This window comes from Marmota monax, unplaced genomic scaffold (genome assembly GCF_021218885.2).
Source record: "Marmota monax isolate L192 unplaced genomic scaffold, Marmota_monax_Labrador192_F-V1.1 WCK01_AAM20220418_F8-fsc00064, whole genome shotgun sequence".
Classification (NCBI taxonomy): domain Eukaryota; kingdom Metazoa; phylum Chordata; class Mammalia; order Rodentia; family Sciuridae; genus Marmota; species Marmota monax.
In genome coordinates, this window is record NW_026694542.1 from 7,753,871 (window position 1) to 7,770,636 (window position 16,766).

At 38.7% G+C, this 16,766-nt stretch overlaps 1 protein-coding gene across 2 annotated transcripts in view; it reads left to right on the forward strand.

The window, feature by feature from the left end:
• Nucleotides 1-15,816, forward strand: part of Spop (speckle type BTB/POZ protein) — an 88,895-nt gene extending 73,079 nt beyond the window's left edge. For both annotated transcript variants that reach the window (XM_058571530.1, XM_046420458.2), the window contains 5 exons: nucleotides 5,047-5,224; nucleotides 8,787-8,842; nucleotides 9,304-9,426; nucleotides 12,929-13,071; nucleotides 14,538-15,816. In XM_058571530.1, coding sequence (XP_058427513.1) covers nucleotides 5,047-5,224; nucleotides 8,787-8,842; nucleotides 9,304-9,426; nucleotides 12,929-13,071; nucleotides 14,538-14,682 — 645 coding nt within the window. In that variant the 3' untranslated portion in view covers nucleotides 14,683-15,816. The remainder of the gene's footprint in view (nucleotides 1-5,046; nucleotides 5,225-8,786; nucleotides 8,843-9,303; nucleotides 9,427-12,928; nucleotides 13,072-14,537) is intronic.
• Nucleotides 15,817-16,766: the final 950 nt, after the last annotated feature.

Genomic DNA, 16,766 nt, shown 5'->3' on the forward strand with positions numbered 1-16,766 from the left:
TTGGAACCAAAAGCCAATCTTCAAACCATTCTCTGAAGAAAATCTCTACATATTGCATCTGTCATTTAAGGCAGAGCCATCACCTTTATTGCAGCATTTCCAAGTCCACAGTGCATCCAGATCCAGCCTTTTCTCACATTGCTTCCTCCGCTTTCCCCAGTCCATTCCAGCTGCTCCAACCCCTGTATTGACATTCTTGATTTGAAAACCCGTTGGCCTGCCCTCACTTGGCAATCTCTCATCCTATGGTTAAGTCTGAGGCTGTGTTCCAGCACTCACTCTCTTCACATCTCCATATGAAATTCTCTTAGGAGAAATCCTGTGGTTAAGTTTAGATTTGCCTTACTGACTTAGAAGGGAAGTGAGATGACACTTTGGAAACGAGGAGATGTTGAACAGGGAAGCGTCTGCTGGGTTCTGCTGATGCCATCGGTTTCTTACCATCGAACCAGGTGTGCCATCTGTTCCTCTCACACTTCTCTGTTGGCCACAGGTGCTGAGTGTTGCTTCTCATACTTGGGCTTGTGCCTAGTGAGACTCGTTTCTGTTCCAAGGCTCTCTGTGGACTTAGTAGCATTCAGCATTGCAAGACGGTTGAGTAGGCGTGTATATTGGATGTGTGGGTTTTAAAAATGTCTGCAACTCATCTAAGTTCTTAGCATTTTTCATAGCTCAATCATTTTTGGTGCAAGTTTTATCCCTTTGACCTGTCATTTACTTTAGGCCTAATTAGTATTTTCTTACTATCTAGAGACCTTTATGAAGGTGATAGCTGCATGGAAATTTAGATTATAAGTGCCCACTATGAGCCATTCCTCCCTTGGCCCCTGGCCCTCCTGTGCTGTCCTGATGAAGGAAGTGCAGTTGTTTCAAGGACTTTTTGCTGCTCCCAAAGGCCCAAAGAAGGAATCCTAAGGTGAAAGACTGAGGATCACACTTTTGTGTACTTGGCCATTATTTTAGTATTTATTGTTACTGAATGTTTAAATTAAATTAGATTATAATTAGAAAATGCCAAATGAGTGGTCTTGTTTGTAATGTGCCACATTAGGTTCACTTCCAGTTTTCAGTGATGCTTTGTCTATTAGGAAATGTGGCAATTCTTCCAAGTTGATTTTTCTTAATTAACTTATTTAAAAGCATTATTTGAATTGTCCCCTTATTGCAGTCCTTTGAGCTGAGTCAAATTCTGTTTTCTTCATTTCATTTATAGGGGGAGAAGCAGTGTCTCAAGAGGTCAGGTAATTTTTCCTAACATTGTGCAACAAATTAATGTCAGGGCCATGTCAGCTCTGCAGTTCCCATCTCTAGTCGGCTGCACTACGCTAAGTGGAGCTGAACTTCATTTACCTCTGGAAGCATGGGCGGTCCCAAGTTTTCTTGACAGAGAGTATTTACTTTTGGTAATGAAAGAAAGACATGAAAGCATGCTTAAATTACACTTTTAATTTTCTCTTTAATAATTTGGACCACAGAAAATCTTCATGAAATTTTTCAGTTCTCTGTCTAGCTATTTATGTTGAAAACAAATGGCTGTTTGCAATAAAGATGCAACATATTCCCCCTTAATTGTACATGCCTTTGACAAACAGAAGATTCTAGTGCCTCTTTGTGATGTTGCAATTAAAAATGAAAAGGAAACACCATTTGAAATATGAAGTACCAAGTATCCAGATACTGGTTAACTCTTTCAAAACATCCCATATAGCAGCTGAGCTTGGTGGCACACACCTACAATCCCAGCTACTCCAGTCTGAGGCAGGAGGATCTCAAATTCTAAGCCAGATTGGGCAACATAGCAAAAGCCTATCACAATATATTTTTTCTTAATTTTTAAAAATCCCATCCATTCCATGATTGTTCTTGACCTACAGAAATGTTGATTTAATATGTAAAATCATTATAATTTATAATACATGATGATGTAGTAAACCCTACCACCCAACCTCTCCCTGAGATTGATCTCCCTACTCAGAATGAGAAACAGCTATTTTGAATTTTATGATAATCATTCCCTTGTTTATTATTTGTATTCATGAATAATATATTGTTTAGGTTTGGCTTATTTTTGATCTTTATAAAAATGATGTCATACTATATTTATTCATCCTCTTATTGATCGCATTTATGTTGTTGCTAGTCTTTTGCTGTGAGAAATATTGCTACTATATAAACATTTTGTATGCAGTATCTGTTTATTTTTCCAATTCTTTTAATTGTATAGAATTTAAAAAACCTATTTCCATGGGTTTTACTTTGACTTTATGTATAGATGAAGTGTATAAGAATTGGCACATCTTTAGTCTTTTATGAAATTTTCTTTTTTAAGAAAAGGAACTGACTTTAAAAGTGAGACCCTTTTACAACTTGAAATTTAGGGGATCATACAGTCTTCCTGAGACATTTTCATGCATTCATTTATAAGATGACATAAATGTCACAGTCACGTCATCTTCACAGCTGCAATTCTGAATGAGTCTCTATAGTCAACTTTATAGGCATTAAAAAAAATCTTTAGTTTTTCTCAAAATGGTCTCATTTTAGCATCATCATGTTTGCAGAGAAAAACAATTCCTTTCTAAGTTAAAAGTTTGGGCTCTGACGACTCATTTGTGAGTGCCATTTAAAATTTATTTTTAATTAAGCGTATTTAATGTCGGTAAGAGGTGCCAGACATTCAGAGCTCTGGAGACTCCAAGCATCTATATATCTACAGAACAAGCCTAGCCCAGACAGTACAGGTACATTCTCCTTCCTGCTGTTTTGTTTTTTTTTCTTTCTGTGTCCAGAGAAAGGAATTGTTCCAGTGAGAGGTGTCACAGTCTTTGGGCCCCACTCATTACCAAACATATATCTAACCAAGAACATCCAACCATAGTTGATGAGAAATTCAGCTTAGCTTTTGCCAATTCATTTTACCCAGTCTACTAAATTGCCATCAAGTGTTAATGACTTTGGGCTCCTGTCAGCCTGGTTTAATTCAAGCTAGGAACACAGTGCCAAAAGCATTCTCCATTCCCTTCATTGGCCATCCCCAGAGATTCCTGCCTTTCCCTCTGAGGAAGTTGTATTTAATTTGTCTTTCCTTTTCCTTTTCCTTTTTTTTTTTTGGTTTTGTTTTGTTATAAATCAGTATTTTAGATCCATGACTGGGAATAGGCAACTTCTACTTTTGGTGTTAATAATATGAGAAAATAGCTGAACTAAGAAATCTTACATAGGACAAGAGAGAATCTCTGTGGGGTGATTTGTGCTGGATCCCAGACTGTTAAAATAATGTTATAATCTACCTCTGATAAATGTGATACTAATGCTAAACACATTCATAACTGATTAATTTGACCATTTCATTGCTCAAGACCATAACATCTAGTTTTAAACAAATGAATAATAACTTTCTCGACTTGATAGTAAATATCTCACTCTGGGAAGGCATCTGTGCTCATCAGTATATCATCAATGCACTTTAATATCTCACTTGATATAGAAGGGACTAAGGTCATTTGGATGGGGCATTAACTTTGCCTCCAGGTTTATGACTGTGACTAAGGGATGACTTGCATCTTGAAGGTTAAAAAAAATCTGGGTCATTAAGGATGTTCCTCAGCTGTCTTTCTCATCTGACCATTAGAAATAGCAGTAGTTGGGAGCTAATTCTCAAGGTTTGCAAGTTCTGTTTAGATTTAACTTTTTAACCCTAATGTGATGTAGGAGACAGAGCATGACAATCATTGTTAGGTGGATGACTGCTGTGCAGCATCTTTTCTTTTCTTTGGTAACTGACATTTATTTTATAATGTTATGTGATTTATTAACTCCTTAACTTGGTACCCCCACAGATTTTTCTGAATTTCACTGATTGAACTAGAAGTTGGCTTGGTTTCTACCTAGGCCTGAACAGTTAATTCAGCTGGATAAAACTGCTACCACTGAAGTCATGGTGGGAAGTTGGATCCCTCTGTGAAAGTGGAGTTGAGTTGTCATTCTATTCCAAAGCTATAAGTGCATGTATAGCTATGGCCAGCCATCGTGTATGTCATTGTCTCAAATGACTGAATATAGAGATGTTAAAATGTGGGATATGCACCCATTTATTCCTACCAGAAAGATCTTCTAAGACCTGTCCTTAGTGGTAGTGGGTCAGCAATGTTGATTAAACTATCATTTTTGAGGAAGTACCAGTTAATCACTAGGCCCCTTAGAAACTGCACTTCAGCTGGGTGTAATGGTACATGCCTATAATTCCAGAAACTAAGGAGGCTGAGGTAGGAGGATCACAAGTTCAAGGCCAGCACTTAGCAAGACCCTCAATAACTTAGACCTTGTCTCAATAAAATAAAATAAAACAAAATAAAACAATAAAAAGGACTGGGATTGTAGCTCAACGGTAAAAGCACCCCTGGGTTCAATTCCCAACAGCCCCAGAAAAGAAGCTGCACTTTATTTTCATGTTCCAGACTTAACTAAAAAAAATGAAGTACCTTTAGATTTAAGTTACTAGATTCTTGGGCTGGGGTTGTAGCTTAGTGATTGAGCTCTTGCCTAGCATGTGTGAGGCACTGGGTTTGATTTATAAATAAATAAAATAAAGGTCCATCAACAACTAAAAAAATATTTTTTTTAAAAAGTTACTAGGTTTTTTTCTCTATAGTGTTTTAAGTGTTAGTTTCTATATGAATTCCTTGTATTTAATGTTTTGTCTATGACAGGATTAAATAAATACTTGAAGTTTAACATTTATTTCTGTCAGTTTTTCCCCCTGGAAGCTTTGCCCAGGTTTGAGTGCAGGGGAGGTGGAGCATATTAGAAATTGGAGAAGGAGATTTGTGGGGCTCTCTTGCCATTGCCCTGAGATGGTTTAAAATAAGTATGATTGTGATAAATAGAAAATTACTTGATCAGAGGATAAAGCCTTGCTTTGTGCAGGTGGTTTCAAGAGACTATGACTGAATGTTCTATGGCAATGAGGTCAAAACCTGTCTCTACTGCTGGAAAGAAAATACCTGGTAACAAAAACCTTGGATTGTGTTTTCTTGTATTTCACAGGTGAGTGTGGTACAAGATTCCATAAACATTTCTGGCCAGAATACCATGAATATGGTGAAGGTTCCTGAATGCCGGTTGGCAGATGAGTTAGGAGGGCTGTGGGAGAATTCCCGGTTCACAGACTGCTGCCTGTGTGTTGCTGGCCAAGAGTTCCAGGCTCACAAAGCTATCTTAGCAGGTAGGTATTTATTTATGGGTTGTTTTATAGTTTTGGTGAAATAAACAGTGACTGCGTAATCTCCTTTTGAACAACTTCAACTTTTTAAACTGAGCTACAAAAAGACCTGCAGATAAATACACTTTTATATTATGACATTAGCTCTCATAACCAAAAGACTGATATCCATAAAAAAATGGCATTTCTGTTTTTCCTCTCTGTAGTGGACTTAGGCCACCATTTTCAAGGAGTAAAAAATGATGTGCAAAGGTTTTGAATGCATTCGCACCAAGAGTAGTGTCAGGATACTTGTTAGGAGCTGGTATCAGCTCCTAGATAGGGTTCAGATATAAAAGAGAGGATTTTGTACTCAGGATAAATACCATCTGGCTGAGTCCCAATCCTAGAGGGCCTAGCCCTCACTTTGATATAAACATATGAGAGTGACGTGATTGTCCCTGACACGGAGGGTCAAGTCTCCATCTAATAGGTCTTTTGCCTGTAAGACAAGAAACACTGACCCAAAAGAGGAACTGACCAGAGAGGACTGATTTCACCACACAAGAAAGAGTAGCAGACAGCCACACACATTTCTCTTCAGATCATAAGATCTGTGAGGAGATAACATGAATTTTAAGGCAAAATGCTTCTTAGGATACTCAGCTTCCTCGTTCTAAAGTACAAACCTGGCAAAGCATAATCTACCTAGTCTAACATCTTCCCATTCCCTGTTTCTACTCGACATCTACTAACATTAAAAAATGTTGTTAACTCTTAGGTTAGTAACATATCTGCATGCCTAGCAAGGCCCTCAACACTGCCAAAATGTCTTTCTATAGATGCAGAATTTGTTCCCTTTATTTCTTTCAACAATAGATATTTTAGCCACTCTCCTTTAGCCTCCAGCTCCTGTAAGATGTCCTTGCCTACTTCTTCCAAGAGAATATTGAAACCCTTTTACAGGAACACCCTTGACTCTTGCCTCTCGCCTACATTCTCAGGGGCAGAGGAGTTCCGCTTCAGGTGGAGAGCAGACTGTTTCTTTCTACTTCTTCTCTGTTCAGATCCTATTTTGCCTTCCCAGAAACCTTACTCTAGCAGTTATGCATATATATATATTCTCATTCTCTCCCCCCACCCCAAAGCTGAATTTCTTGAGTTAGCACATCCATTCTCTACTTCATTCTTCCCGCTTATCCTCAGTTCACCTCCAGGCTATGAAAGCAGTTTTCCAAAGTTATATGTATGACCTGCTTGTTCCTAAATTTGAGAGACTCTTCAGTTCATATATTACATGATTCCTTTCTTTGGTTTTCTTCTTCTGGTTTTCTAGCTGCTTCTAATGTGTGACCTCCCTCTTTTTCAACCATTCCATCAAATATTGGTGAGGTTTAAAGGTGTGCTTCAGTTAGTTTTTACTTGACTCTCCTTGGATGATTTTATGTATTCCCATCGCTTGAGCTGCTGTCTGCCTACGCTAAGACATAGCTACTGCTATGGACCCCTCTCTGTTTTTTAAAATCATTAGTTCTTTAATCTTCAACTGTAATGTTTATTAGTACCTGTAGTCTATAAGTCTTCTGATAAGAACAGTGAGAATTGCTGTGTTTTTGGTATAGATTAAAATATTGAGGTTCAGAGCGTTAAGTGATTTCCCTAGAAAATGGTGAAGGCTATACATCCTGGGAACAAATTTTTACCCCTCACACATCAGATAGAGCTCTAATCTCTAAGGTATATAAAGAGCTCAACAAGATAAGCATCCCCCCAAAAATGATAATCCAATCAATAAATGGGCCAAAGATCTGAACAGACACTTCTCAGAAGAGGATATACAGTCAATCAACAAATATACGAAAAAATCCTCATCATCTCTAGCAATCAGAGAAATGCAAATTAAAACTACTCCAAGATATCATCTCACTCCAGTAAGAGTGGCAGCCATTATGAAGACAAACAACAACAACAAGTGCTGGCGAGTACACTGCTGATAGGACTGCAAATTGGTACAGCCAATTTGGAAAGCAGTATGGAGATTCCTTGGAAAACTGGGAATGGAACCACCATTTGACCCAGCTATTCTTCTTCTTGGACTATACCCAAAGGACCTAAAAATAGCGTATTACAGGTACACAGCCACATCAATGTTTATAGCAGCACGATTCACAATAGCTAAACTGTGGGACCAACCTAGATGTCCTTCAGTGGATGAATGGATTAAAAAATGTGGCATTTATACACAATGGAATATTACTTAGCAATAAAAAAGAATAAGATTATGGCATTTGCAGGGAAATGGATGGCATTAGAGAAGATTATGCTAAGTGAAGTTAGCCAATCCCAAAATCAAATGCCGAATGTCTTCTCTGATATAAGGGGGGTGACTCAAAATGGGGTTGGGAGGGAGAGCAAGGAGGAAGATTACCTCTAGATAGGGAATAGAGGTGGGAGGGAAAGGAAGGGAGAAGGGGAATAGCATGGATGGTGAAAGGAGACCTTCATCATTATACAAGATACATGTATGAAGATGTGAATTTGGTGTCAATATACCTTACATATAATCAGAGATATGATAAATTATGGTCTAATGATGTATTAAGAATTGTAATACAAAAATAAATAAATAAAAAAATGATCAGAAATGTTTTGAAGCCAAAAGTAAAAAAAAGAAAGAAAGAAAATGGTGAAAGCTAAAATTAGTTCTTCCTGACAAAAACTATAGACCAAAAGTTCCCGTTCCCTGCTAGCTCAAAGGCCTCCTACATGAGCCATCTGTTCTTTCACTCTTAAGTAGTGATTGGTAGTCTCAACTTTGACCCATACCCCCAGTTGATTTGGAAACATGAAAATTTTGGGTTCTTAGCCATTTTATCATTGAAATTAAATTTATTTTTCATGCTGTTCATTAAACTAGAATGTGCATGGGGTAGAGAATTGTTTTTCAACCTCTTTCATTAACCCTACTCCTAAGGAGAAAAACTAAATTTAAATTCTCCCTAATGAGAGAAATTAAATATGAAAAAAAAGGTCATTTTATCAGGTAGAGTATGCTTTTGAAGGGCCATGAACCACTGTGCTATATGAAGCTTTTTTTTTTTAACTTCTTTTGAATGGGGGATATCTCTGTTAAGAATGCATAGCTTGGAAGAAGACATAAATGAACATGTACTTCATCTGGTTGGTGCATGCTACTGAGCCCAGCTCTTGACTTTCTTGCTGTGTGGTCCCTAGAAGTAGAGAAAAGTACAGAGTCATTGTTTTAGTCCAAAACCTAGGTGTGGGACTGCCTGTTGGACCATGAGGGACCTTCCATTTGTACCCTCCAGATCTGTACAAAGGACATAGCATTGTCATCCAACAAAAGTAACTGTGGAATAATTTCCTTAAAATATGGATGTTTGGAATATTAAGAAAGAAAGTTTATAATTATGAAGAAAGGTATTTTATAATTCTGGTATAATTTGAGGCTGAGTCCCTTTTCTATAGTAATGGAACCAGAAGGAAAATGATCTCTTGTCATAACTGGAGAGAACCAAGAAATTTTCATGGGATAACTTATATTTGTTCCCCTTTCACTTTGTAGCACGTTCTCCAGTTTTTAGTGCCATGTTTGAACATGAAATGGAGGAGAGCAAAAAGGTATGTTAACAGGACGGAAAAGTATGTTATCCAGGTGATTTATTTTCCTATATACATTTTTTCTTGCTATTTTATTAAAATGGAACACAACTCCCTGAACAGACACCTTCTGAGAGCAGAGTGAGGTGGTCTGTTAGTATTCCAGGTAAAGTGGACTCATTTAATCCCCAGGCAGATCATGTAAACAGTTTTGGGTGAGGTGTGTTTCTACTCATAGTACTCAGGAAAATCAAGGTGGAAAGTCAAAGATACAGTTGTTTTACTACTGTATTTGAGAAAACAAAGGTGGTACACAGGATGGGAGAAAAACTATTACAGTTGTAGGACAGGGAGACATTTTCTGTTCATGCTAGGTTTAAAATGATACAAGAGTCTCTCTTCAGTAAAGTTTAAAATCATGAAAATAGTCTAGGAAATTTTTTCTGTTGGAGTGTTTCTCATTTTCTATTTTTCTGACATAGAATCGGGTTGAAATCAATGACGTGGAGCCTGAAGTTTTTAAGGAGATGATGTGCTTCATTTACACGGGGAAGGCTCCAAATCTCGACAAAATGGCTGATGATCTTCTGGCAGCTGCTGACAAGGTGAGATAAGAATAGAAAAATGACTATAGGACTTAGGAATTATTGTGACCTGTTGAGTTCTGTAAATAGGCTTCTGTGTTGCACTGTGGGTAAAATAGACATCTATCCTAGCTTGGCCAGGACAATCTGGTTTATATATGTTTCTTCAAGGCAATTAATAGTATCCTTTTTGTTCTCAAAAGCATACTGCCTTGAATGGTGAACTGTAGGGTCACCTCAGCCTACAGAAAAGAAGGATAAGTTCAAGATTTACCTCTCTTCTTTTCCCTACCTCAAATTTCAACCGCATTGAGAGTTATGTTTCATACTAACATTTGAACTGTGCTTTATAATTTACAAGATGTTTTACAATTCATTGTTATTTAAACTTTGTCAATGAGAAAATAGTCTTTCACTGTTGAGCATTTTCAGCTTAGTTAAGTAGGTATTAAATTGAAGGTATATTGAAGTATACCTTCAAAATTATAAGACAGTTAATAGCTTTTGGGGACAAAAGAGATACTGAACTTATCTAAATCAGATAGTTTCCATTTTGCTGTAGGATTTCTCAGAACCTGTGACGTGTTAGTGTATACTACAAATTTTCTGAAAAAGAGTATGATAGACAGCATTTCTCCAGTTTAGTTAGCCCTGTCTCAAGGGTCACCTCCGAGGATTAGTGGTCCCTAAAACATACCGAGAAGCTGATTTTCACTGGGTGTGTACATCAGATGAAGCTCAGTGGCTGGCCGGCCCACCCAGGCCCTGGATACTGTGGAAATGCCACCTATAGGGCAAAGCAGAAGGATCAATATTTGCCCTGTGGAAGCTTCTCTTGTGTAGAGGGTAGAAGTGGTTGATGTGACTGAGCTAAAAGGGCTTCTGACCCCAACAGAGAAAGAGGGTGTTCTGTCTGAATTGCCCCTCTTCCTGCTGTGAGTCTAGAACACCCGTCTGAGGGGGAAGTGGGCTTCAGCTGAAGGGTCCAAGAGCTTTCCCAAGATTCATTCAGGGAGATAATGTTCCTTTACACCTGAGGACAAAGGAAGGTGCCTGGGTTTTCAGTGGAGGTTTTCTCTTTATTGATCAGCTTTTTTGAAATGTTTATAGAGGGTGAGGCATGTGGATCCAGTCAATGCTCCTGATAAGAGATTGGAATAATAACTGTATCCTTCTTATCACCTCTGAAGATTTTATTAGTACAATTAGCAATGTAAAAATTACAAACTCTTCAAGTATACCTCAGTTCTGACCAGGGAAAACTTGCTTTCAATGGAGACAGCAAAATTATATTCATTGCCAGTTCTGGAAAAGTAGAAGACACAGCCCAATATCTGCTTTTCATAAAGTTTGTATGGATCTACCTTAGCTGTTCTGTGGTTTTCAGTAAAGTAGTCACTTGTGCTTATATACATCAAGTATTTTTTCACCTCATCTTCAATATCCTGTTAAGGATGAGTAGTATTGCAAGGCCCGCTTTTTAGGTTTTGTTTTTTTTTTTTTTTTTTCATGTACTGGGGATCAAGCCCAGTGCCTCATGCATGCGAGGCAAGCACTCTACCGCTGAGCCACAACCCTAGCCCACAAGGCCCCACTTTTTAGACAGAAATACAGAGGCTCACAGTTGTACATCCTTTAGAGCCAAGGTTAAACTTCTGTGTCCCTCAAGTTTTGGTTCTTACTCCTCAGCCATAAGCCCTACTGTCCGCTTACTCTAAACACCCAGAGCAGGGAGATCAGTCTGAACTTCCCAGCAAAGGATGATATTTCCAAGAAAACATATTTTTAAAAGAAAAAGCAGTTGAATCACAAATGTGTGAATGAGAAATAACTGAAGGGTGTATTTTTAAATTCCATTCAGAATTTCCCATTAAGATGGCCTTCACTCTGATCCTACTTGAAAGTATTTTTACCTTTACACATCCCTATGAGTTTTAGGAAAGCAGAGGTAAGAAATCTTTCATGGAAGGATCTAAACATCTAGAATTTACCCAAGAGGCTGAAACAGCTTCTTCTGAGCTTTTTCAGTCTCCTGGGGACATGTGTAATTAGACCAAAAACAAAACAAAACACGTTGGCCAGGCCTGGGAGACACAATTTCAATCTCCCGGGTAAGTACTACCATTAGGCAGGTTTTTCAGAAGCATAATTAAGAAAAAAACTTTGTCCCCCAAGGGACAAGAATGGCTACTTTTGTCTAATTATGCAGTAGGGATCAGAGCTATTCACAGTGAAAGTCCTGTTAAAAGAATGTATTAGAAAGGATAAGAGGAGTAGTCCCTGCAGCACTGTATAAAGACTGAATGTTTACTCAACCTTTTCCAGCCTTTTAAAACAAAAACAGCAGCCTCATTTCTTGCTTGTCTACTATCATTCCCATTTTCCATGGAAACTGTTTTTCAGTTACTCAAATGTAAAAAATTAAAGTTGCACCAAAACCAATAAAACTCTTCTTGCTGCAGGAGATCAGAATGCCAGCAGATATGCCTCCTCACCCAGAATTCATAACAATAAAAATTGTCCTGATTTGATTGCCAGGATTCAGCCTGGAGGGGCATCATGTCATTGAGTTCTAAGGCCCTCAAGATGGGACCTGTAAGGAGACTGGATAGCCTCAAAGCAAAACCATTCTCCTGTGAACCGATTAATGACATTTTATTTTGTGACGCCTTTTATTTCTTTCCTCTTTCATTTCCCTGAAGTTCCTTAGTAAGTTCATAATCTCATATTAGAGAGTAAGTAGTAGAGTTCCATCAAACCCAATCAGCTAGATCAAATGTGCCCCAGCATTAACGTAGACCTTCCATTTCCAGAACATTTATGTCCTTTGCTTAGAAGATAGAAGTTTTTGAACTGAAAGTGGATCCAGGGTCTCTGCTGCTTTGTTCTTTTACCCCGAGAATCTTAACCTCAACCCCAATAAAATGGGACTTCATTCATCCTTTCCTATTGAAAAGAAGGAGGCCCTTGGATGACCCTCATTCAAGATCAACTAGTGGCTGAGATGCTGGTGAAAGTCACCATGGGGCTCCTTTTCACTGCCTGATGGGCCAGTTGGGAGATCCTGCCGAGCGAGGTAGTGACAATGCTTAAGTAGAAGGGACTGTGCTTCACCCTAGTCAGCTCTAAACAAAAGGATTGCAGGAAGCTTAATGTTCCTGTTGGCTTGCAGCATTAATGCCCTTTGTAAGCTAGGTGGCAATGGTTGAAGAAAGACTTTAAACATAGTCAGCAGATACAGTATAACTTTAGGATTCTGTCATTGCCTATTTTTTCCTAACAGGTAGACTTTAGAATTTGAATGGCAGCTGCTCAAGTTACTTTAGCTGTCTTCATTTCAAGTTTAAACAACTAACCTTTAGAGTATGGTTATGTTTTATAATTGCTATTGTAGCTTTTCATGCTCTGTGTAATTCTGTTCAGGTCTCTGGTTATACAGCAGTACTGCTAAAGAAAACAACTTCAGTAGCAGTCAGCCCAGAGCTATTATTGCTCTGACGACAGTAGTGCTTGTGTTTTACAGTATGCCCTGGAGCGTTTGAAGGTCATGTGTGAGGATGCCCTCTGCAGTAACCTCTCAGTGGAAAATGCCGCAGAAATTCTCATCCTGGCTGACCTCCACAGCGCAGATCAGTTGAAATCTCAGGCAGTGGATTTCATCAACTAGTGAGTTGGCATCTTCAAAGTTCCTCTTTCAGAATAATTGGGATAGCTAAAGAAATGAGAAAGACTTTGAATTAGTGAGTAAAACAGGCAAGTAGCTTCGTTAACCTTTTTGGTAGTAAGTATAGAGTTCTCATCTTTTCCTTCAGCTTTATAATGTGGAAAAATAGTTTGCTTTCATGGATTGAATCCTATTGGTAAGTTAAGTGTTTTACTTCCAAATACTGAATGGAATTGATGAAAATGATCATTTGCTTCCTGAAAAGCTGTGTGCCCACAGATGATAGCATCTTTACTTCACCTTCACTGACTTAATAAAAGACATAGATTTCTGGGAGAATAGAAGCATATTTTTTAATGAATTAGTAAAATGTATCTATTGTGGAATGGGAAAAAGAGAAGGGATGATCGGTAGCTGAGACGTAAATATTCTGTTTGGAGAAACATTCAACTAGATGTGTTTTTTTTTTATTCTAAGTGACAGGTGACCTGGCCATAGTGCTTTTGAAAAACTTCAAAGGGGCCACAAGAAGTAGTGACTGCAGCCCGTCTTCTCAGAGGGGAAAATTCTATTCCCTTGCCTGATGGGAAGCAAAGTTAGGGTGGGGAGGCCCTCGTAACAGTAGCTCTGGGGTGGGACAGGTCAGAGACATTCCAGGTAGATGAACAAACAATATTTAAAATTAAAAAATGCCCAAATAAAGGAAGTAAGGTCCTCTAGGTGTAGTTTTTGTGTGTGTGCTGGGGATTCAACCCAGGAGCACTTAACCACTGAACCACATCCCCAGCCCTTTTTTGTATTTTATTTAAAGACAGAGTCTTACTGAGTTGCTTAGGGTTTCACAGTGGCTGAGGCTAGTTTTAAACTCGTGATCCTCCTGCCTCAGCCTCTCAAGCTGCTGGAATTACAGGCATGTGCCACCATACCCAGCATAAGATTATTTCTAAGTGGGAGGGAGGAAACCAATAAATGTTAGTACTATTGAGTGTTCACTATGTACTAGATTCACTATGTACTAGGTGTTTTTTTATAAATTAATTCAACCATTGAATGAAAAGTGGTTTATTATTCTCTCTTTTTTGACAAATAGGTAGGCTCCAAACTATGATCTGCCCTGAGGTTACAGACCAGCCAGGTGGACGCTCAGAGCTGTCTGTCTGAGGCAACCCTTGCTTCTCTCCTTATTAACGTCATTAGTGAATGTAAAGAACATTGACAAAGTTAAGAAGAGCTAAATTCCACTTTTTTTTTTTTTTTTTTTTTTTTTGATAGTATAGTGGCTCAAAGTCTTGGTATTCAGAATCACAATAGCCACAGTCTGGTCACCAGTCTGCCACTGTCTACCAAGCAAAGTCTTTCATTAATACCCTTTATACCAAACCTTGGAAAATTAGGCTGTTTAGGTGGCTGTTCATCTGTCTTGTGCTCACTTCCTTTGATAATCCCTCTCTCTCTGCATTTCTCTTAGTCATGCTTCAGATGTCTTGGAGACCTCTGGATGGAAGTCAATGGTAGTGTCACATCCCCACTTGGTGGCTGAAGCATATCGCTCTCTGGCTTCAGCACAGTGCCCTTTCCTGGGACCTCCCCGCAAACGTCTGAAGCAATCCTAAGATCCTGCCTTTTGCAAGACTCCAGATTTTCCAGAAGCAGCAGCCCCTGTTGCTGCCACTGACCACCAGGTAGACAGCGCAATCTGGAGTTTTACTCTGTTGTGGGGAAGAGACTGCATCGTGGCCCCAGACTTTTGAAACAGCACTAAATAACTTGGGGAAGCCGGGGGGAGGGAAAGGCCCAGGACTCGGGGCTACTCAACCTAATGAAAACCCTGTTGCTGCGTCACCATGTTCCCTTTGGCTTGACCAAGTCTGACTCTGGGATTCAGTTTAGGTGCTGGCCCTGAGAACATCCCAGTCATGGTACTTCGGAGAAACCTGCCTGCATCTGACTGAGCAGAACAAATTGTCAGGTGCCTGGAGCAAAAAGGAAAAAGAAGAAAGGAAAAAAAAAAAGGACATTTAGTTTTAAGAGAAGGGAAAAGGAAAGAAGAGTTTTTGCAGAATTTTTCAAAATCAGTTTGTGAATTCTAATAGTATTTATGTTGAGAGAAGCAAATTTTAGTCCTTCCAACTGTGCTGAAGCTTGGATGTTTGTGAAAACTCCTCACCACCACACAAGTATCAGAAGAGCTCTCTCGTTAGCACTTATTTTTTGCAAGAACAGAATACATCCTTTTATCCTCTTATGAAAGTGACAAGCAAAGGCAAAAGGGGAAGAGGTTATTTGATCTGGAAGATAAGTGTTCTGATGATAGTGGCTTTTGCAAAAATCTTTATTGGTGTTGAAAACTGGAAAAAAAAATTCATCCAGAATTCATGCTGTCTTGACAAGAACTATGGTTCTCTGTTTTTAGATATTGTGGAAAATGTTTTTTGGCATTTTTCTCTGATTTTATTTCTCTTCCCTCCCCCTTCCCTTTTTTCTAAAAAACAAAAACAAAAAAAAAAACACAAGAAATCTGAAAACACACAAAACAAAAACAACAAAAAGAAGAGAAGAAAAAAGGAAATTTTATTATTAATGCTGTGTGAAAAAAGTCCCAGCACAGATTGCTCAGCTGTTTGTACCTGACTTGCCACCTGCATAGGAGCCAGTCCTGTTCCTCCTTCTTAGCCCTCTTCCTACAGGGGAGAACTTCCAAATGTTAATTTTTTCTTTTTGAAAATATAAATAATTACTATTTTGTACTGTGTGGTATCTCTGGTCTTTTGTTTTCACTCACCTGGCTTGTCTCTTGAGTCTGAGTTCCTTGCTTAAGGGATTTTGAAGGCCTAGTTTGATCGTTCATCTTGCAGGGATTATGTTTGAAATGTCTAATAAGCAGAAGGGATTTATTTATTTTTCATAATCTCAGGTTTCCATTGTGAGCTATCAGCATTTGCCAATCTTTTGTTCTTGAGTATTGAGAGTCCATATCCTAATGAAGGACCAGGCCCCTACCTCTGCCAAGGCAAGTGATTGTACTGGGCTTTTCTGCATCCTGTATGTTTTAAGACTTAATCCCCAATCTCTTTTCTCCTAACTAAATATTAAAAGATCCAGGGGACACAAATGTGGAGATCAAATAAAGGGAAATTATTGTCTCTTACTGGTCCTGTCATTGACTTGATGTGTTTCCAGAAAAATTGCCTTAACTCCAGTGAGCTCACAAGAATATTCTAGGGTTCCCTGTTAGCCTGCTTCATAGCACTGTTAGGACAAGCAGGATACACGGGAAAATGAATTGGCTATTCTGCCAAGGTTTTTTATTTTTTTTTTTAGTTTCAATGGAGCTTCAACCTATTTAATTTAACATTTCCTTTTGGTGAACTTTAGCCTTTACAAATTTAATTTTCTACTTAGGGTTATGGCTCAATGGTAGAGTTCTTGCCTGGCACAGGTTCGATCCTCAGCACCACATGAAAAATAAATAAATACAATAAAGGTATTGTGTCCATCTACAACTAAAAAAAAACTATTAAAAAGACAAAACATGCATTGCACTTCCCAGGTTCCTCCCTAGGTAACAGCCTGTGTAAGGAAATGCCAAGTTCTCTGTGTGCTAACTGTTGTCCTGTGCCGGCTCAGCCCTGCTTTCCAGATCAGCACTCAGACCCTGAGATCAGGGCAGTTGCAGTCTCCTCTACCTATGTTGTCT